At 33.2% G+C, this 23,016-nt stretch overlaps 1 protein-coding gene across 18 annotated transcripts in view; it reads left to right on the top strand.

The window, feature by feature from the left end:
• Sox5 (SRY-box transcription factor 5) overlaps positions 1–23,016 on the top strand; it is a 960,532-nt gene that overhangs the window by 565,900 nt on the left and 371,616 nt on the right. For 2 of the 18 annotated variants that reach the window (XM_048787301.1, XM_048787299.1), the window contains exons 1-2: positions 7,102–7,523; positions 8,318–8,415. The exons of 9 other annotated variants lie outside the window; for them this stretch is intronic. In XM_048787301.1, coding sequence (XP_048643258.1) covers positions 7,392–7,523; positions 8,318–8,415 — 230 coding nt within the window. In that variant the 5' untranslated portion in view covers positions 7,102–7,391. Of the gene's footprint in view, positions 1–6,695; positions 7,050–7,100; positions 7,524–8,317; positions 8,416–11,565; positions 13,782–23,016 lie in introns of those variants that run through there. 7 more of the 18 variants (XM_015498239.2, XM_015498237.2, XM_048787300.1 and 4 more) reach the window with 6 other exon arrangements.

Raw genomic sequence — 23,016 nt, 5'->3', positions numbered from 1 at the left:
TGGTTTCTCAATAAAGGAAGAACATTCATGACATTTAATATATGATTTTGTTTTCATAAGATATTTAGAATGTCGACATATCTTACAAATGCTTAGAGTCTTTTAGTCTATCACTAGGCTTTATGAAAGCTTTAGAAATAAGTATTTCTGATTTCAGATCCATGATTTCTTTAAAATCAATTAGTGTTTGGTTTTTTTTTTTAAGAGAAATATGCCATTTGACACCTACATAGTTCCTCAACTTCAGGAAAATTTACTAATATTAATTTACCTTTTTTTCCCCTATTTTTGAAAGTAGGCAGTTTAAAAATTAAAATTTTAATATATTTATGGTTGGTTTTGAAAACAGTTATAATGGTTCTATAAATGCCTGTTGAGTAATTAAATTAATGCATTTGCTTGGTAATGTCTCTTTTCTTTCTTTTTTCATCTTGTATATAGTCTGAATTATTTTCCAAGTTCTGCAGTAATTCATTTTTGTTAGCAGTAACATGAAAAATAAAAAGATGTTAGCTGTGTATTTGGTAGTAGATTTTCAGAGTGTCCATAGAATTCTTTTAAAAACTAGGTTTTCTTGAACACAGTATGCCTTTGAGAATTTCTCACATTACAACCTGTTAGTTTGCCTGTTAATTTTTCATTTGATGTCTTGAATTTTTGGATAAAGGTAGAATCCTTTGTATTTATATTCCCCACATGCCAATAGCTGTTCAATCAGTGATGTAAAGTATTCAATATAGTAAGAAACTGCATTTAAGTATTCTCCCAATAAGATAATATAATAAATATAATTGTACTTATCATAGAAAATTAAAATAATGAACTTGAAAATTTAAGCACAAAGTTTTTTCAGAATCACAAATACACTTTTAAGTCATGAAATTAGTTCTTTGGAAAAAAGCATCATTTTTTGTGACCAATTAAATTTTCCTGGTCATTTTTAGCTAAATTGAACTAGCTATCTTTAGTTAGTTAAAATTGTATTTTCCTGACTCTTTTATTGATATGTGATTTTAGAGTTATGCCATATGCTAGAGGGTCAAAATAAATGATCAACTGCTCTGAACAGTCTTAATAGTTTTAAGACAAAATAAATACATTGGATGAAACTGAGAGGGATAAGAAATTTTATTTTGGCAATTAAAAAAAAATGATTTCCAAAAGAGGAAATTACAGGAGAGTTTAGAGTTGAGAGAGACCTTGGAAATCATATCCCTAAATTATTAGAATTGAGCAGGACCAGGTCATTAGCGAGACAGGAAAAGGGCTCTCTTTGAACATAGGCCTCTGAACTCTCTGCATAGCCATGCATTTTCCCAGTACTATTCCAGGTCTACGTAAACCCAACATTGTCAATGGGTAACATTCTCATGACTGTGAGTGATCTTTATCTGTTGTTCATTTTGTTTACAATCAAAGGAGAATATAGAGAACAGATAAGTGTAATCAACTAAAAATTGAATATAATTATTGAACATAATTCTTCAAATGTTTTCCTGTTTTAATCAGTATTAGCTTCCATTTCTGTACAGATTAGTTAACATAAAGAAATATTATGCATATTTATGGTGGAAAAACGTTTCTGAATAATGTGTACACATTAAATTCAAGGTATTTTGCAGACATTATCTAATAAGTAAGAACTACACCAATTTCTAGCAATGAAATAGCATCATAGCTTACTTTGTGGCTAATTCTAGGTAAAATATCAGCGAAATATGCTTCTTGAGTTTCTTTCTAGGTTGAAAATTACTATATAGGAAGTTTGGAGTACATCAGCACTTTTTAAAGGTATGGTCCCCAGTGGTGTAAGCCTGTAATCCCAGTGGTTCTGGAGGCTAAGGCCTGAGGGTCACAAGTTCAAAGCCAGCCTCAGTAACTCAGCAAGGCCCTAAGCAATTTAGCAAGATCCTGTCTCAAAATTAAAACAAACAAACAAACAAACAAAAAACCAAAAAAAAAAATTTAAAAAAGGTCTAGAGTGACTCAGTGTTACAATGCCCCTGGGTTGAATCCCTAGTGCCGAAATGTGAATAAACAAACAAACAAACAAACAAATAAATAAGGTTCTGTGTAAATAGCATCTATTCTCATGGTTTATATGAATTCTTCACTCTTAGAAGCCTTCTGATTTGTTCATGTTCTTTTCATCCTCATCAAATAACAACCATTACCCATCACTCTGTCAAAAGGAGAAATAATTGCATATTGAGTAAAAATCTAAAGCAAGCATAAATTCAGTTGTTCTTATTTTCCTAATTGACAACTTTCACCTGAAATATGTGAAATTCCATTGCAGAATAGTTGCATGGGAACTAGAAAATCAGCCCCTGTATTTTTCCTGGAATTCCAGAAATTAGAAATGTAATAGGAAGGACAATCCTTATAAATTATTCTTAATAGGAAAACCAAAGTAGAAGAAGGATAATACCAACCCTGGTATTTATTATCACCATACAAGATGAAAATACTATTTTTAACTATTGTATAAATAGCCATCTTTTATATCAAGACATTTGCAAGAATGGTAAAGTCATTGGTCAAGGTAACTTTGTTTACAAAGTTTGGACATTTGGTTAGCATTAAACGTACTTATTAGAATTTTCATATATTATGTTGTATTTCTGAGACATTAACATGTGTCACCTTTTAATATCTTTTAGGAGAGATGGCGTAACTTTGGTATTCTCCATCTCTGTACTTATTAGTTTTGGGATCTCCCCGTTTGTAATTGGGATAAAATGGCTACAAATCTCAAATAGTTATTTTGACTGCCAAGTGAAATACTATAATTTAAGTGTTTCTTATAGGTGAAAAAAGTCCCCTCAAAAAACAAAGACTCTCAATTTTTATATTATTTAAAGTTATTCTCTAGAAGAAGGTAATAAGATCAAACAGTGGAAACAATTGCTGGAAACAACATCATCTCTTAGAGAGAAGGATAAGATTGGAGTTTTCAAGGTAAAAGTGTTCATGAAGAATACGTTCTTCAGATATGTAATATGAAGGCAGTTCCTTTTCATGTTTAAAACAAAACAAAACAAAACAATACAGAAATAGCATGAAAGTAGAAAAACTTTGAATTTGTCGGCTATTTTATATCAATTCTCTGGCAAGGATGTGTTACAGATGATTGAATGTTAGGTCATTAAAAAAGAAGATAGACTATTGAATTTCTTATGTGTTTTTCTGAAGCACTCCAATATTACAAGACTTGTCTTCTCCAACTCACTGTTTTTGGCTACATATGATATGTTAGTGGGTAAATGATGAGCTCCTTGGGTATGTTGTGAATGGTTCACAGATGACAGATGTACTTCAGCTAGAAGTTTCTTTTCCCCTTTCTTCTCTCTCTCTCTCTCTCTCTCTCTCTTTCTTTGTCTCCACTCCCCACCTTTTTGGGTGAACTTTAAAACCAAAGTAAAACATCCAGGAAAAAAAATACATTTTTAATGCCTCTTATGTCAGCTTATCAATATAATTATAGTATTGTCTGACATAGATATGCCTTAAATTCATCATGATTGTAGTACTAAAAGTTTTATTTCTCAAAAATAGCCTTCCAATTTTCATAAAGTATGAAAACTAGCTGGATGGTAGGAATATAATCAAATAGTAAAGTGTAATCTGTACCTATGACTATAAATCAATTAATTTCAGTTATTAAAGTAGTAGATATTTAACAATTCTGTCCTAAACCAACGGAATAAAATATGTCCTTTTAAAATGAGGAAAGACATATTAGAAATGCTTACTTAAAATGATACTTTAAAAGGGGTTAAATTTAGAAATCATTTGTTTATGATCTTAAAATTTCCTGTTTTCTCTCTGAGAATTCCCCAGCAGTGTTCTCTAGCATATATAATATTTCCTTTGCCTATGTGACTCTTGTTCTTACATTTGTAATGGAAACAACATAAGTTCTAAAAGCACACTTTTCCAGGTTCATTCCATTTTCTATATTACTGCTGTAGCAGTAGCAAAGAGACTCATTAAATATAAAACTCTGTCATGGAGTTTCTATTGTTTTCCATGCTTTGTCGCCTCTGAAGATGTGTTTGTTCTCATATATTTGTATTTGTAGAATATATATATATCATACCATCTTAAGTGTTGTTCAGGTAAGTTTTCATCCCTCCTACTGTTCATTTTTATATTTATTTTGGTTTTAACTTCACCTAAAATATTTACATTGGAAGTCTTGGACACTAAACAATTAACTTGGAATTTTACTTTATTAGTTAATAATAATGACACACATTGCAAAATTTTCTAGAATGAGTCTTAAGTACATAGCCCTTAACAAATTGGTAAGCATTTAATACAATGCTAAAGAATGTCTCAATTCACATATATTATGAAATTTTCTATAATCCTACTTAGGATAGTATAGCATACATCACCCTGTGATGTTAGTGCTGATGTAAAGAATAAGAGATATGTAATCAGTTGAAAATCTTAAGTTTTTCAGATAACTGATAAAGAATTAAAGATTTATTTAACACATATTGTGTGATAGACATGAACTATTTAAACATTTTAATATTTAATACAAAATCAAAAGATGATTTATAATTAAAAATATTCTAATATTAAATGTTGGATTAATTAGAACATTTCATAAAATAACTAGGGTCAGTTTTTAACCAAAATATTTTAGAACTATCTTTCCTTTTGCTGACATTCTAATCTGACAGAAATGCTAATTTGCTTTGTATTCTTCAAATGAAAGAAAACTTGCTTTCCAGAGAGGCATATATTTAAATGTGTATTTCATTCAATTATTAAATATGGTTTTAACTTAGTGACCACAATATTTTATGAAATTTAATTTTTAATAAGTTACCTGAAAGTCTTTATAGGTCATGTAAAAAGAGAGTACTATCTTGGGACTTTTCCAACTCTACATTCTGCAGGATGAGTTTCTTCTGTATTATACTGTCACAAATAAAACAGGTGATGGGGAGATCTGGCTTCAACAAATGAGCTACTAAACAGTCATGTGGCTTTAAATTTCTTTTGCCTATATTTGAACTCAGTGTAAGTTAGGGTTGTGCACATCTACCCCTAACCTATACTATGTGAGATCCATGAGCTAATTTATGTGCATCAAGTTCCTTATGAGTTTTGGGTTACATTATTACAAATTATCATTACTAGTATTGTCATATTACATTGAATGAATTTTCTGTCTAGTTCTTAGTCTATCTTAACTCTTTATCTAGATGATTGTACATGAAATAATTTGTTTTTGTATGGCTATAGGAATGTTTATAGAACATGCTGAGATCTAAAACTAACTTTCAAATCATTTCACATTTTCCTATATATTCTTTGTGTTTATTTGATATGTTTATATTTATATATACACATATTAAGCACATATATTTCAAAGATTATATATGTGTTTGTATATGTATGTATATAATGCATACATATACAAACATATATATATTTAAAACAAAGAGAAAGAAGATTATGAGATGGGCATCTTTCCTTTATATTATCTTTGGTCTCAAATACTTACACCTTTTCTTACCTGCTCTGGTGACCTTCTGAATTAGAGTTTCAGAGAAATAACCAGAGGTAGTAGCTGTAGCAAGACAGCAGCTGGGACCATACGGATCTCAGCATCCTGCCTTATGGCCATTATCTTTGTTTCTATCTTTATGCTGCCACTATGTCTCCTCCTTGTGCTCTTCCTTCTCCTCTCCTCCCTGCCTCCTCCTCTTCCTGACTCCATCCCCTATGGCTCCCTGTAACTTACCCTTCCTCTTCTTTCATTTTTTTCTATTGCTACAAGATGAAACAAGATTCCCTAATTAGAAAAAAATAAATAATTTTAAACTGCATTTAGCTCTGTAACTACTATACTCCATTTCCCATAACCAAGATTAACAATAGAGGAACAATATAATTTTTCTATATATTATCAAATACAGTGCATTAGATTACTTGTCCCTTAAGGGCTAAAAAAAAAATAGATATTTAAAACAGGTTCAACCATTTTCTTATTTTTCTATGTAGAAATAAGTTGTTGCCGTAATAAAAAAAAAAATGATGCTAACTACAAGAAAAAATAGTAATATCCCTTCCCCCCTTCCCTAACTGCTGAAAATTAAAATCATGTCAGCATCAAGTCATTTTTGCCACATCCCTTGTTAACAGCTTTTTCAGGGTGGGTCATAATTCTGTGTTTTGTTAGTGTCTTAACTCCATAGTGACATGCTGAAATCTCACTCCACGTTGATTTCCTAGTGTACATACATATAATTTTAGGCCATCTTGTGAATGATGAACCTCATTACTAAGTTATCATCAACTTTGTCCAAAAATTTATAAGCTTTGAAGGAAGAATACATTCATTAGTATGAGAAAGTTAATAATTGATTTCTCTGTTCTGAATGTGTGTACGGTGTGTCATTGTGTATGTCTCAAAAAGTAAACTTACTGTCTGCCTGTCGCCAGAGGAAAAAAAAAAAAAAGTAGGACCTAATCAAACTGCTGTGGGGTCAACCCTTGTGGTTTTAAAGGCCCTTAATGTTGTCCAGCTGCAAAATAAAAGGAATTGGGAGGGGAAGTTGGAAGGAGTGGAGGGGGTGGGGGGGATGTGTGGAAAAGAACAGGGAGTCTGGCTTTTATTTTTTTTTTTTTAAGTGAGTTCAGTGCCAGCCTGGACATTGGCTGTGCAGACTATTGAGCTATTGTCTGCTCCATTTCCAGAATAGCCCCCAGTTAATCACTTCGGCTTTGAAGGGAATTTCCTCGTGGAATTCTCCACAGAAAATCTAATCAACTGACCTGCCCTCTCAACAATGGAAGGCTTTTTTTTCCTCTCTTTCCCTTATTGGGGCGGGCTCTGTAATGTAGCCTTTTGTGCAGAATGAACCCTCCCAGTAGGAGTGGAGAGCGTGTGTGAGTGACTGAGTGTGTGTGTGTGTGTGTGTGTGTGTGAAGAATGCACACTATCTCATGTTGGTGAGTGTGTGCTTACTCCCTGACCAGATGCTGCGGTGCGGGGCAGCCACCATCTCTGCATGCTTGTCTGTGTAAGTGCCTCTCTCTGTGTGTATGTGCCTCTGTCATTTCATGTCAAAGGTACATTACCTGATTACCTTCCTCGCCTGCCAGATTTTTATCTAGATAATTGGAACTGCTATGGAGGCTGTGCCTTGCCAGCCAGCTTAGGATCTGTAAAGCCACAGTTTGTCCACCTTGTTATCTGTGGCTGCCTGGGCAGAGGAAATTAAAGAGACCCACAGCCAGGGGAGCACTTCCTACCCCTGACCTCCCCATCCGTCCCCCACGGGAGAGTTGGTCAGTACTATCTTTCCATTTGTGTTTTTTGGTTTGGTTTGGATTTTTTGCTCGCCTGTGTGTATTATTTTGGCATGTGGATACCTATTCCCCTCCACATCGCACATCGTGTTTTATGGAGTTTGGAGCTGAAGAAACTTTGGTTGGGTTGCCAGGACATTCGCACCACTTTGTGGAAAGCACGAGCTAACAGTGAGACCGACAGAGTGAGTGACAAGTTGTTTACAGGTTTCCTTGAAGGGGCCTCTGCTATATTTCAATCTGTCAAAGTTGCTTTTCTTCCCTCAGAACAATGCCTGATTGTTGTGTGTGAGTAAGTGTGTGTGTGTGTGTGTGTGTGTGAGCGCGCATGTATTCGTGCTTGTTTCCGTGTGTGCTCGGAGAGAGCCTAGAAAGGGGTGAGAAGGAATAATAATTCTTTGTGTAAAAATGCTATTATTAAATATCTAATCTTTTGCTTAATTAGTTAATAAGTGCAATTTGATTCGGGTTCCGTTATTATACAGACTTCTTAATCAGCCAGTGCATTTTACGAAATCACAAAATCATACTTTGTGTGTGTGTATATGTGTGTATGTATGAGAGAGAGAGAGAGAGAGAGAGAGAGAGAGAGAGAGAGAGACTTTTATTATTTGGAGGAGAGAGAGTATGGGAGACATGTTAAATGAGTTGACTTCTCACATTGGGAATGTCTGGAAGAGAGAATTAAAAGGAAAGGACAGGCACCCTGAGGTTGTCTAGTGCCTTGCAGCCAGAGCGTGCGGCTCAGCTGAGGGGGGAGCGGTCAGACCCCGCTGCTGGAAGTGCGCTACCCCTTTAAGAGACTGGTCAAGGAGTCCTAGGAGAGAGAGAGAGAGAGAGAGAGAGAGAGAGAGAGAGAGAGAGAGAGGAGGGAAGGGGGGAAGGGGGGGAGAGAGAGCTACAGAGAGAGAGATTGAGAGAGAGAGAGAGAGGAAGAGAGAGAATCAATTGGTTTAGAAGGTTTGGACTCACTTGACAGGTTCAGTTGGAGACGATCATAGGTGGCTGCTGTGACAAAGGGAAATTGTGCTTTTCCAGCATGCTTACTGACCCTGATTTACCTCAGGAGTTTGAAAGGTGAGTACAGTTTTTTTTTTCCCCCCTAATATATTGAAGTGCAACTCTCCCATTTTACAGTAGTCTCTGAATCAATTGGAAGATACTCCCCCAAAATATGCTTTAGCTAAGGCTCCTGAAATCTTGATAGCAGATTTTTGTTGTGGTTGCGGGGACCAAACTGAACTGATCTCCAAAGTCTCCGAGAGATTTCTGCTAATGTTTTTAGGTTGCGTCCTATAACAGGAAATTAAATGAACATTAAGCATCTTTCTCCCCCACTCACGCTTCTCTCTTCCTCATTCAACTCTCTACTTTTTACATTCATTGATATTTTTCTGTCCCTTTCTACACATTTTGAAAATGCTTTTGTGCAGAGTGTTACGGTTTTCCAGCATCCCTGTCTCCTGTAATTTCTGGGGTGACAGAAGGTTTTAGTGGTGGTTAAAACGGAGGCTTATAAGTTCCTATTTGATCCTTCCGTAAAACTTTGGAAGCTGCTCAGTAGAGCACATGACCTTTTGTTGATATAAGAGAGCAGAGATTTTTTTTCCAAAGAAAATTTAATATCCCAGTATATATTAGTAGATTACACTTGAGTGTCAAGGGGGGTGTGTAAAAAAGGGGGGGATTGGGGCTGCTCCCTTTCTGAGTTTTAGTGGCCACTTTTTGTGCTAGCTGTCTCAAGTCAATTTGGTTACTATTTTTTTTTTCCTTTGGCTATGATGATAATCAGTGTATTTGTAATTAAGTTGTTCCTATTTAGAGAAATATGTGCAATATCCTTCCATTTGATGGTGTTGCAAGTGAAGCAGGGCTTTGAAAGAATTTTAGCCCTCTTCATGTTCCTATAAGTACACACTGCAATTTTTAAATTTGAGTTCTTATCCCAGCATAAGTTCATTTTTTGAACTATAAATAGATTTTTGTTTGCCATTAAAAAGAATTCAAACTTTGTATTCTGTATGGTGAATTAAAAAAAAAAAGCTAAAAAAAGCCAGGATGCATGATACCCAGGCTTTTTTTCATTTTCATGAAAGCTACCTTCTGTATAAACATTTGTTGTATCTGACTATGCAATGCAAGCTAGGTGCTAGACCAGCTGGTTAAAAATATGCTAAGTCAAGCTGTTCATCGCTCAAACGACTGAATTTGATATGAAAAGACGAAAAAAGAAAGGACAAAGATTAAAACATTCTAGAAGTGAAGCAGTGGAAGGGAAAAAGAGTATTCAGAATAAAATAACCCTTGGACATGGCCACATATTCGAGAAGCCAGTATCAGATCAGAGAAAAAAGTAAAATAGCCAATATGCATACTTTAATACAGTCTTTTTCTCATTTCCTCTTTATTTTTAATTACAAGGTGCATCCTTACTCAATAAGTTCAGTGAATAATTGAGCTTTCTTAACAGTTTAGAATTATTTTTTCAAAGTTCTCTATATTAACTCTTTAGTTAGCCTTTATTTACAAATATAGCCTTATTTCCTATGTAGATAGTGAAGTTGTTCACATTGGAACATACTATTGCCTAATGTAGCAATTTGTTAATTTAACACAGTAAGTTTTCTAGCATGCACAGAGTAGCACTTAAATGATAATTTTCCTTAATTCTAATTATACTTTTTGAAAATAAAAGTCTGAATCTGATTTGTAAGCCTGTTAACAGATTGTTCTTATAAAAAGGTAGTTACATATTAACAGGCTTTAGCTTATTTCTCCACATAAGCAAGCTTCCTGCTGTGAACTTTATTTGTATTTTTTCAATTATCTCTTTTTAAACTAAACTTTTCCCTTTCGTATTCTGATGTTCAAATCTCTTAATATTTTCCTCCTGGTGAGAATTAATTTCTTTCTCTCTCTCTCTGTCTTTCTCTCTCTCTCTTTTTTGTCACCCAGAGGCATGCTTTTCTAACTGGATAATTAAATAAGCAAGTGATAATCAATAGGATTATTAGTATGAATATCATATTTGGAAATATTAGTAGCTAAAATAATTTTGACAAATGTCATACAATGTAAAATTTCTTAATAATTTCCCCTGTGGTTGTAATTGGTAATACATACAAAAAACCTCAGTAAACCATTACTATTTGTTTACACTGAATTTGTACGGTGAGTGTATCTACAGTCACTCACAGAGTATATCATGCAGACACAATATTGAATATTTATTTTTTCAAAAGAGGTTCATATGATGCAATTACACTATCACATAGAATTGTGTTTTTTTTTTTTTTTTTTTGCGTTTTCATCTGTTTGCAACTTTCATTGAATACGTAGGTTATTTCTACTGTCTGTTAATTTTTATTCTATTTGCTCACCTGCCATAGATGAGTTTTCACTCAAACTTAGGAATCTGAAAAGAAGACTTCTAAATTTCTTTATGAAATAGAACTGGTATAGAGGACTTAAGTAAGTTGTTGGGGCTCAGGTATTGTAGAAGTTTTACATGATCGTTTATTCCTTATTTCATTGGTATTCTCCATCCTCTGTTATTCTTTCCAACCTGTGGACTATTTGAAACTTTAAGAAATATTCAAAACTTAATTGTAAAGATCAAAAATCAGATTTAGATTTCTATACATCTGTATTTTTAGCTGTAAAAATAAACATGGTTAATACTCTCTCACTAATAAACAGTGGTTAAATGGTTAAGAAGTAGTAAGAGTTTCATTGTCTGTTAAAAACTATTCAGGAGGCAGAGCCCATGTAACAGTAGATTCTGAAAAGTAGAAAACTTGAAATATTGTACTTTTATTTTCAATCATTCCTGTCATAATTGATTATGAAAACAAAATTCTCAAGTGGCAGATGAATAGGCAAAGTATTATATGAAGAATTATTTGCAAAAAAAAAAGTCTTTCACACCTTGTTATTTAGAGAAAAATAAATGGTAACATGGTCTAAATGTTAGTAACAGCATCATTGCATGGAATATTTGAATTAAAAATCTCCTAAAGAACTCAATGAGTTTATGAATTTAACTGAAAGAAAATAATGAAAAATTGTGACTTAAGGTTTTTCCTTTGAAATATACCTATTTCTTGACATTTGTAGAATGAAAATATTTAAAATATTTGCCTTAAATTTCAATATTAGTTTGAACTAATGAATGAAAAATAGCCATTTTTGTTAGTTTATCAATAGCATTGTATCTGCTTTCCTATTTGATTATAATTTTAGGTTTATGACTGATCTACTTGTTACACTTTCTAATTGCTTCATCTTAGAGACTTAATTAAAAAGCAAGTAAAATGATTACTTGAGAAGACAGTCTGATAATGTCTAAAAGGGAAAAAAGTTGGGATTGAAGGTAGTAAGCTGAAGCAAATTAACCTTATAGTATCTTCTATTTGTTTGCTTCTCTCAAAACGGGTACAGATAATAGGCAACCTATTTTCTAGATATTGAAGAGTAAAACCTTCTCCAATAAAAATTAACTTATATACTTCATACTACCATCATATTTATTTGTGGTCATACTAACTAAAATAATTTTTTCTGATTAGAAAACTTTTAAGTGGTTTTCTGAAGAAAGAAATGCACCCTAGGTTCTATAAAAAACTAATTTGCAAAATTGCACTAAAAACTACTACTGATTGGCTGCAAGGATATCTCTGACATTATTAGTATTTTAATTACCTAAAGTTTGACCATACCAATAAAATATTTATTACCCAGACATTTATGCTGCTTAATTAGAAACATTTTCTTAAACCATTGTGCTCATGAGTGATGAGTAATTCAGCTTTGCAGATGACCTCTAGGTGTGAATCAAAGGAAAGTTATATGTCCAAATTGTCACCTAATGGCAATTGTAAACCTGAGAGTTTGATAATATATTTTGAGGATGTTCTGATATTTGTCTTTGATCATTTTACTATTGCCTTTTAGAGGAAAAAGTGCCTATAACTTATTATAGATTTTAATTACCATCTCAATAATTTGCAAGCTGGGCTAAGACCTTGGCTTGGAATGGAGCTTCTATGAAGTAGTTCATAAACCACACTTGTGTCACACACACACTAGAGCACTGTCCTGAGGACTTGGCAGGGAACCTGACTGATTATCAAGAACAATTAAGGATTAAATGACAGGTTGCATTGTGTGTTGCTCAGTGTTTAGCAGGTTTGATAGAAAAAGAAATGGGTGAATATTATGATTACTTTACTTCTTGGTGCATTCTGATGTTTCTTAAGTATGGTAAGCATATGTTGAACTGTTTACCTGTTCTTGAGGAGCTTTTATCTAAAATCTGTATATGCATTGGAGACGAGAGAGTCAGAAAATAAGAACTATTCTGATTCTTAGGAACATTACTCCTCCATAGAGTTGAAAGCTATTTCATATGGATTTCATTCATAGTGCATTTAGAAAGCAAAATTACATTCATGGGTGAAGTCTGATTTTTATTGTCTGTTCCTTCCACTACCAATTCTTCAGCCACCTAATGAGTATATTGTATAATGCAGATGTGCATTATGTAGTCTGAATGCCACCCTCTTTATAGATTAGTTAAATAAGTATAACTGATGGGTTTTGTTTTCTTTCATAATTTGTTACTCATTTGTAATTTCAATGAGGTTAACCAATAGCATGGGAAATAAATCAATCTAAGTTTGTCTCTTGTACTAAGTCACATACAGTTTCAGTATGCCAGGTCTCTGATTCAGGTGATGGCAGTTAGATAAAAGGATGTTCAGAGATTTCACAAAATCATGAAGTGTCTTCTTCCTGAAGAAAAAAAAAATTGTTGAACAAGAAGTGGACTAAAAGCTTGCAAAGTTTTTTCTTCCTTCCTTCATTCTTTCCTACCTTCATTTTCATCATCATTTCTCTGACATGTAAAATTCAAATGCTGTGTAGATGAACATGATCAAGGGGTATTGCTAGAGTAGCAAAAATATATATAAAGACAGATCTTGTGTTGCTCAAGTGAACATCGTGTATTTATTTGGGTATACTTTCAAAGGATGCTTCATCTACATTCATGTTCATCAGGAACTGATGATGGTTCCAGAGAAGACCTTTTTATCCTTTTGGACTTCTATGTCTTCTTTTGCAGCTTGGATGTTATCATCCCTTTCCTTTGGTGTTAGCTATTCTTCTCTTTACTTACTAGTTGAGAGTTCATACATCTCCTCTGGAGATACTGTGGCGTATGGTTCTGCTTGTCCAATAGGGGGGTGTTACATTTCTCTACATTCAGTATCCTTTTCCCTTGGAGCCTGAGAGTAAAACCTCAGCAGTACTCCCTGCCTTTGCCAGCCTGAGGAGTCAGAGACAAAGTTGTTTCCAGCTCTTGCGCCTTCATTGTAGAGCTGCATTCTGCTCATTGGGCTGCTGAGAAGGACCAGACCGAAACAAGATTTAGAAGAATTCTGGTGAGAACTGTTTATAGGGATATGGTATTTTAAAAGAATGTAGTAAACAAACAGAATTGTGGCATAAACAAAGATAATTAGCATAAACAATGTCGTTTTAGGACAGGTGGTTTAAAAAAACAAACAAAACAAAAAACCCAAATATGAACCCAATTTGAATGCTGCCAGTTTGGAACCACTGAACCTTAATCTGTACTTCATGAGAATTACCCAGGTTTGTTGATAAACTTGTTAACATGCGTTTTCTGTTTCTATTGTATCATTTTCCGGTCATTATGCCCTTTTGTCACCCAGCTTGAAAGTAATTAATCTATTACAAGGTAGTTTAAGGACACTTTGCTCATAAAACATGACAGAAGGAAAATTAAAAACAAAAGCTTGTAGATGTTCATAGACAGTTGAAATCAATGTGGAACCTTAAATCAATTCAAACTCGATCTTGGCTCATTGTATTTCAAATCTCTTTCTTTCATCTAACATTTCAGTCACTTGGCTATTTAGAATTAATACATTTGCTTTTGTCTTGCCTTGAAAATTCAGAGATTTTTTTTTTCTTTTTTGCTGGGGCTGAATCATCACTGGTGTTATGTATTTTTAAGTGTTGCTTATTTCTCTTTACTATTTTTCTCTATAACTTAGTGAAGGTGGAGCAGCAGTGTGTAATGTGTCTGGTGATCATGTAATATGAAGATGCTAGTTATTGAGCACCAGTGTCTAAACCTACTGTGCCGGGATGAATTTTTATCTGGAGACTTTTAGGTTTATGACTAAATGACGTTTTTTACTTAATTCCTTGCACTGAAATGTTTTGACTGAAATGAAATGTGGAGTGTGTTGAACAGAAAGCTGTTTATTTTTCTTGCAATAAGGATCAAACTTCTTTATTGGAGTTAAAAAGATTTTTTTTTCTCTTCATTCTCTCCTGGAGAAGGAGGACCAGGAATTCCATGTGGGTATCTCTGGTGTTCTGTGGCCCTTCTCTTTACTGAAATGAAAGCATTTGTGAATGAGTTTTGGTTTCTTGTAGTTATAAAAATGTGTGTAAACTAGTAAACCATGTCTCATTCATGTGCTATGGAGATTTCTCGTACTTTAGGGACAAAAATAATTTGGCTACTAACGAATTAGGGCTACCTGCCAGTGCCAACACATACTGTAGGTAAGAGGAACACTATAAAGAAAAGCTGCTGGCAGCAAATCCGTTGAAACTTTCATATGTAACAGCGTTTCTATTTCTGCTCTTCACATCTTTGAAAGAATGTGTGTTTTAGAAAAGAAAATGTTAAAAAAAACAGAAGATATGATCTTTCTTAAAAAATGGGTGTGTGGCTCCCCTCTGATATTTCTTATTGCAGAGATGCAGAGGGTTTCATTATGCTCCGCACACTTGTCTCCCCTGCCTATCCCAGGCATTTTTGTCACATTGAATCCTAAGAATCAAAAGCCTCGAGAATAAATGTGCAATGAAAATGACTGCATAAAGACCCTCGAAAAAACCCCAAACCTTATAAGAGTTTGATATTGGCAGTTTAGTAAGATCAGATGGGACACTGAGCAAAAATTTCTTAAAGGTTTTGTCCTGTCATCTAGGGCTTTAGGGATACTATTGAGAAAAGAAGGGAAAGAGTTAACCTGCTTCGCCCGTTAATTTCTTAACCTAGTGGTAAAAGAAGACAGATACTTACATCATATTTTCTTGGTACATTTTTAATCAAAATTTATTGCAAAGTGTAGTCAAGGTTTACAATAGTACTGATTTTGACTTTTTCTCCCTATATTGGTATTAACTGGGCTTGAGATACCAAAGGTTACATGGTAGGCTATTTGAGGACTGGTTGTGGAACTTTTATATGTGATCTGTTGACATGTACTTTTAAACAAATTTATATTTATTCAATAGACAGGCATCCTAATAAAGCAGAAAGACACATCGTAAAGGAGAAATGCACCTTCATGTTTCTTATGAGTTCGAAATGGAAAACTGCTGTTTTATGCTATTAACTTTTCATTCACAGTTAATATAGGTTGGTTGACAAAGTTCTAAAACATTTTTGTTCTAATTGTAGAGTTGAACTATTATTTGTTTGCCTACAATTCTTCCTTTTGGTTATTTACCCTGGGCCAGAGTTTGTTGGGTAACAGTTTACAAAGTCCAAAGACTTTTTTATTTACTCCTGTCCTGATGTCCCTTCCCCCCCCCTTTTTAGTATTTGCTATTGAATTTCATAATATGTCCCCAAAAATGCCAAAAGATATCACATAAAATTAAGGTTAATATTTCCTATCTTCTTTCTTATCTGTAGTTTAAGAGAACTGTATTGAAGTCAGGATAATACATGGTATTGCCTTTCTGTAGTAGAGAAAGGAATGAACTTGTAGTCAAATTATTCCCTTTCTTATTCATTCACTAATTCAAGTTTGACCATGAATGCATAATAATCCTGTAATATCCAGATTGTCATCTCCTTCACAGCATCATTAGAATGTGAAGCAAACTTTTATGTAACAGTCTAAATACCAATAATCAGAACACCTAGGAATGGAAAAAACAAAGATAACAATGAATGCTGTTTCTGAGAGTGGAACTTATATTTCCCTGAAGTCCTAAACATAACTAGAATTTAGGAAATAGAGGAAAATATTAGAGCTCTAAGGATTATGGATATAAATCTTGGTAGTGTAATTGTTTCTAAAACACTTATCATTACTGGAAAAATAAAGTGGATCTAATCTGATTGTACAGAGTTTAAGAACACCTAACATTGTAAAAGCATTCTTAAAGAGAAATGGAAACACAGTCAAAAGATCCTGATAGCAATATAAAGAATCAAAGAGAAGGAGCAATATATATAGATTTTTACAAGTAAATTAAAAGGTAATTGGTAGCCACTAACAGTTATATGAAGGGTATATTTGGGGAGATGTAATAACTGTGCACATATACACTTTTAAAAGTTGGAATTCAGGAGAAACTTTTTTTATTTATAGGCAATTGATCCCTTGAATAAATCCTACCAAATTCTGATGGAGCTGCAGTTTGAGGGAGAGTGACTTGAGAGAATGAAATATTTCATAGAAATATATAAACATGGTTCATTTCTATTTTTTTTTACAACATAAAATCCTATGGCATGTACAACAGAGGCATACTCTGTTGGTATTGTGGTGTATATAATGGAAAATTGTATTGAAAAAGTTGGGTAAATCAAGGTGTGTTTGCATAACAATTGGGGATGTTTGAGATTTCAGTTGAGATAATATTAGAGGCCTAGTGCCGAAAATGTTTTGTTTGTTTGTTCTTTTTGTTGTTGTTGTTGTTTGTTTGTTTTGTTAGATTTTGAGTATTTCTCCTAAAGAATAAAATACTCTCCTCTATTTAGTTTAAGGTTTACATTTAGCAATATCTTCACTTTTTTTTTTTTGGAAGGGTAACATAGTAGAAAGCATTGTTAACTGGACATGAGATCTCAAATTCTGTTTCTTTACAAACTGAGACCTCATTGAATCTTAAATGTAAAATGAGAAATAGGCTGAGATTTCTAAAATCTCTCAAGTATAAAATTTCATCACTTAGAACTACATTTGAAGGGTCCCCAACTCCTAACTCAAGTAGTCAGAATTCTTGCATTTTATGCAGCGATTTGGAGACAGGTTACCCCATATAACCAGGTTTCACAAAATGTGGAATCAATTCAGCTTACCTGTTAATTAGGTATCATTGTGCAAGAACAAAAACTATAATGTAGTTTAGGAGTTTTCAATCTAAGTACTCTGTATAATTTTTATTTAGGATTAAGTGAACAAGTTTGGCTATTAACTATTTAAGGTGTTTCAAAAGATAAGATTCACAGTGTATGTGTCTGAATCTCTCAGGTGCATCAGATTGCTCATCCTCAACATTACTTAGATTGTAAAGATAAATTATATATGGGTGGCTGAACAAGGCACTGTAGGGAGATAGATAAGAAAAGCATGAGAGTGGCATGTTAGGTCAGAGATTGAAAGTCTATAAGAAATGAAAAAGGAAAAAAGATTGGACAGCAGAGCATTAGGAAAACACTGGGCTATGGACAGTTCATATTCTTATATGAGTTAATAATATTAAGTGTACTGGAAAGTAGCAAGCTTATCTAAGATTACAAATAAGTAGTACAAAGATAGATTTTTAAGTGCTTTCCCAAATGAATTAAATAATTATTAGCATTAGCACCAGACTAGCCAACTTGACATGCATTAGTTACTGGTTGGCAATTTTAAGGAAAAAAAAAAATGTTAAATCTTTCTAAAGCAAAGAAGTGGAACAGCAACTAACAAAAGAATGATTGAAAAAAAAAACTGTTTTATGTTAAGGGACAGACTTCATATATTGTTAATATCTTATGTTTGGAAGATTGCATGCTTTTTTATGTTTAAACACTATTCAGGGGAAAAAACTGTAGTTATACTATCAGCAACATAATCTTTAATACATACTAAGGACTTTCCGTATATCTTGACTTTAAAAATATATAATCTTTGGGCAAATTAGTTCAGGTTTTAAAAACAGATTAATGTATTTGGGATTACATAGGAATTAGCTATGTTAAAATTCTTTGCTTAATAGTTATATAGAAATTTTATACTGTACTTGCCACTTTTAATTTGAGAATAAAAAAATGGGTGTGTTCTCTTATTCTCCTTGGATAGATATAAAGGTTATAAAAAAGAAAAGAAAAAGAAAAAGAACCTTATTTAACCAGAACTACATTTAGAACTGCATTTAGGACCAAAGAAAAATGTGCAAATATCCTACTGTTAAACCAGAAAGGAAATCTGGAAATCATCCAGTTGGGCAACTTACTGCTAATATATTTTATAGTCTAGCATTTAGTTATATACAAGGTTGGCATATGTTACTGCAGTTTCTAAAACAAGAATTAAAACTTTGTGATGCATAAGTCACTTAAATTCTTTGGGTTTCAGCCATGCATCTATGAAATGGGCTTAAAATAAGTAAAAGATTGTTTAACCCCTAATGTTAATTAATCCAGTTTAAAATTATGAAAATTTATAAAGTATTTGGTATCTCTGAATGCAAGCCACTGAATTCAGCACTATTTTTAAAAAGTTACTTTTGTTTGATAACATACTAGTCAGATATCTGAAAATTATTTTAGGATAGAAAATAATACCTATAAGAAATTGGTTGAATTATATTTATAATTAATATAACTTTTAAATGCATTTATATTATTGGCTTCAGGTAACGTGTACTTAAACAGCAGTAATATAGCTATAGTTTCCTCTGACTGCTGGCCACTAATAATTATATATCCTAAAACCATGTCTTCAGTCATTTCGTATGTGGGAAATATGATACACTAACAGTTGTTTTTTATAGATACTAGTATATCAGGTATATTTGCTGATTTGGCATATTCCTGTTCCTTAAGCAGCACACATTAAATTTCATTTATTTGTGCATAATCATGAGAATGAAACATTTTAGAAAAGAGATTAGTGAACAACAAAGAACAGTAATTTTCTGTTAATATAAAGAATTCACACATACACGTTTTTTTAAACTAGTATTTATACAAATAGTTTGAAAATTAGAAAGCATTTCATCACTTACACTATTTTCTATGTAAATACAGTACAAAATAGATTTTCATACTAAAAGTAACATGAGAGACTTTGCATTAGCTATATATTCTTTGGACTGTAGGTGATGGTTAGGGGAAATATAGAGATTTCTTTTTATGGGGAGCATTATAGCAACCAAGAAAATCACCCAAGAAACAGAACCCTTATTTTTGATATAAAATTGTTTTCCACTGATATAATCTGTTGAAAGCCAGAAGCCATCCAAAGTGCTGATACCAATTTAAGAAGATGATCTTTTGCCTTAATTATACATCTGGGAAATATTAGCTGAACATTTTGTGGAGAACAGTGAATACCTTAGTTGCCAGTTGTCTAAAATGCTGCTAATGATCGACATAGTGCCAGTGTTTTGATGGCTAAAACCTAGGCTGAATATGAATACAAAGAACACAGTTGGAAAAAAAAGCCCACATTTTATACAAAACAGATTTCAACCATCTGCTTGGCACTTAAGTTTGCGACTATAGGCAATATATGAAAGAGACCACTGTCCACGTTATGAATGGTATCACTTTTATTGGTACCTTAGAAAAACCATAGGCTTTTTGAAAGCGTGTATAACCAATGATTTTCTTCAGCTAAATAATGAAAACAAGGACCTCAGCCAAAATTTTGTTCCCTCCATAATCTCTCCTATGTCAGTCTTCTTATCCTAGCAAAATGGGTCTTTCACTAATAAAGCAGATCTCCCTGCTATAACTCAAGATATTCAGAGATATCAGCAACACTAAGCAAGTGGCCCTTAGGATGAGAGCCCAGATGGTGATGAGATAAAATACTGTTTGCTTTAGGAACAGGGTATAGACCTGAGTCTGTTCCCCGAAATACTATGTTGTATGTCAAATCAGCATGGAGGTTAATGGTCCAGAAGCACTTCTGAATTTAATGTTTTCCCATTTGTTCTGAATTTATAGTATTAAATCAGAGCAGTACTGTTTTATCACAGTAAAGGAAAATCATACTATAGATAGTAAATTATAGATAGGATAGTAAATTATAGAAAGAATCTAATTATGCGACCTGTTTGCTTTACCTATAGGTGAGGAAGAAATCCCCAAAATGCTTAGTAGAATATCAGCAAATATTGTATAAGAGAAGCTTTTAAATTTATAGGCTAGTGTTTAAGAGTCATTATAGACTTTTCCTTAGCATATCATAGACAAAAATTTTTAAACTTTAAGTAATTATTTGACCTATTTTATATTCCTTTGTTGAAATGTATTTTTAAAATTTTTAACTATTAGGAAAATTTCATTATTTGAATGTGCTAGCTTATTGATTTATTTAGGTTATATAAATTGAAAAAAATCCCAACAAACGAAAAACCTTTTTTATCTTCTTGGCTATTGAAGAAGAAGTAAGTGATTTAGAAAAGTATAAAGAAACGCTCTCCAAGTCCCTCTATGTCTGTCCTTTCCAATATGGGAACTGCCAGCCTCTTGTTACTATTGAACACTGAGATGTGGCTAGTCTGAACTGAGATGAGCTGTAGGTATAAAATATGCATTGGATTTCATATTCTTGGGTTGAAAAAAATTAAAATATTCTATTTTAAAAAATATTGATTATATGTTGTAATGGTATTTGGATACATTGTCTTAAAATATATTAAAATTATTTCATGTCTTTCTTTTTACTTTTTACCTTCTTTTAGTATAGCTACTAGAAAATTTAAAATCCGTGTGTGGCTCTCATTTGTGGATCACATTATATTTCTGTTGTACAGTACGGCTGTAGACCTTTCTGTGGATGGAGGAGGAAGATGAAAATCTCTATCTGTATCTGGATTCTAGTAGTTCACAGCTCAGTAGGGTAGCAATGAGTCAGAAAGACTTGGGTTTCTATTAACTGTCTTCCTTCTGAGCTTTCTTCTGCAAGAAGTGAAATTTTATCACTTTTTAAAAAGCCCCGATAGTAACACTGACTTGCACTGTCCTATTTGTCATTTATCCAGCAAATATTGTCAGTTTCTCCAGAATTTCCAGGCAGTTACAATATAAAAGGAAGATGTTCACTAAAGGATTGTATTGATTATTTTAGACTTGATATGTTTGGAAGGAGGAATTATATTTATTTTTTGAATTGCTACCATGACTATCTTTGCTTTCTCCATTGTGGTTTAAAGAAGTTTGTGGCTAGATAGAAATACCTTCAGTTTTTGTACCCCAGCTGATGCTACACACAATTTCTTAAATTGACCCAGAAGCTGTGATCCAAGCTCTTTCTCTATGCATATGGAGATACACTTATAAATATAGATGTAAAGATAGAGCTAACATTCAGCATGTACTTAACTTATTATGTGCCAGACTCTGTTGTAAGTTCCTTTACATGCATTATTTCCATGTAGCTTCACAACAGTCTTCTTTTTATCCCCATTTCACATTTAAGAAAATGAAACAGAGGGAGTTGTCTAATTTCTCACATGTAATAAGTGAAAGAATGGGAATTGCAAACCCAGACAGTCTACCTCTAAAATCCTCATTCCTTTTATTTTTATTTATTTTTGTAGTGCTGGGGATACAACTCTGGGCCTCCTGTATGCTGGTCACACACCCTACCACTGGCCTCCTACTCGAACCCCAAAGCCCTTGCTCTCAACTATTACCATATAGTATTGATCTAGATAATAAAGTGCTTCCTTAACTTTATACTCTATTATTTATTTTAATGGCAGGAATTTCTTTATTCTTTCAACAAATATCTTTGAAATGCCTACTATGCCAGGCATTATTTTAAATTCTGAATAAATATTTGAAATGCAGACATTATAAATGGCATGCAAGATTGTAATACAAATTTCTAATTTCTCTTTTCCGAATCAGTTCGTATGTGGCACAAGATGATGTGCTCTTTGGTGGATACCCAGATATGTGGGTACTTATGGAAAGGGTTTCTTGGTAACAGCTACCTAGAACCATTTTTGAGAGATGCTGACTTCAAATGTGTATCACTCTTGGAAGCTCCTTGTGGGGGAAGTATAACTATGTAAATTTCTCCCCATCTGTCTCTCAGGTACTTTACAGTGAAACATCTACTGAAATACCTTTACTCTATTTGCTCAGAAGATGATCTGAGTAGTTTTTGCTAGCTTAGTAAGGACAAAATCTTTTTTATAGTATAGTCATTATTAAGTACATTAGTTTTTACATCTTGTATAGTGATATGAATATAGAAAACTTGGTGGCAAATTGGTAAATAATGGTGTAATTAGTATGATTTTAATCCTTTGCTGTAATATGCAGCCATGATATATTGGTTTTTACCAGGTAGCAGGAGAGATGTGATAATTTTCACTCAGGTATCATAATAATAATGTGATTAGTGGAATAACTACAGGTTCCTGAGAATAAGACAACATTTGAAGATAAATTTGTGACTGTAGGTCACCGAATTTTTCAGTTTTACTATAGAATTATATACATTAGTGTAAACTTGAGGTTATCAGGTTTACATCTTGATTTTTGTGGTTCTCTAGTTTACATCCTGATCTTTGTTTCAAAGGTAGATATGTCTGAGGTTTCTGGTACTTACTTTGATTTTTTGATACCTTACTAAGGAGAGGCCATCTAACTTTGATGTAATAGAT

Source organism: Marmota marmota, unplaced genomic scaffold (genome assembly GCF_001458135.2).
Source record: "Marmota marmota marmota unplaced genomic scaffold, marMar, whole genome shotgun sequence".
Lineage (NCBI taxonomy): Eukaryota > Metazoa > Chordata > Mammalia > Rodentia > Sciuridae > Marmota > Marmota marmota.
Note: the sequence above shows the minus strand (reverse complement) of the source record. Positions and strands in the feature narration are given on the sequence as shown.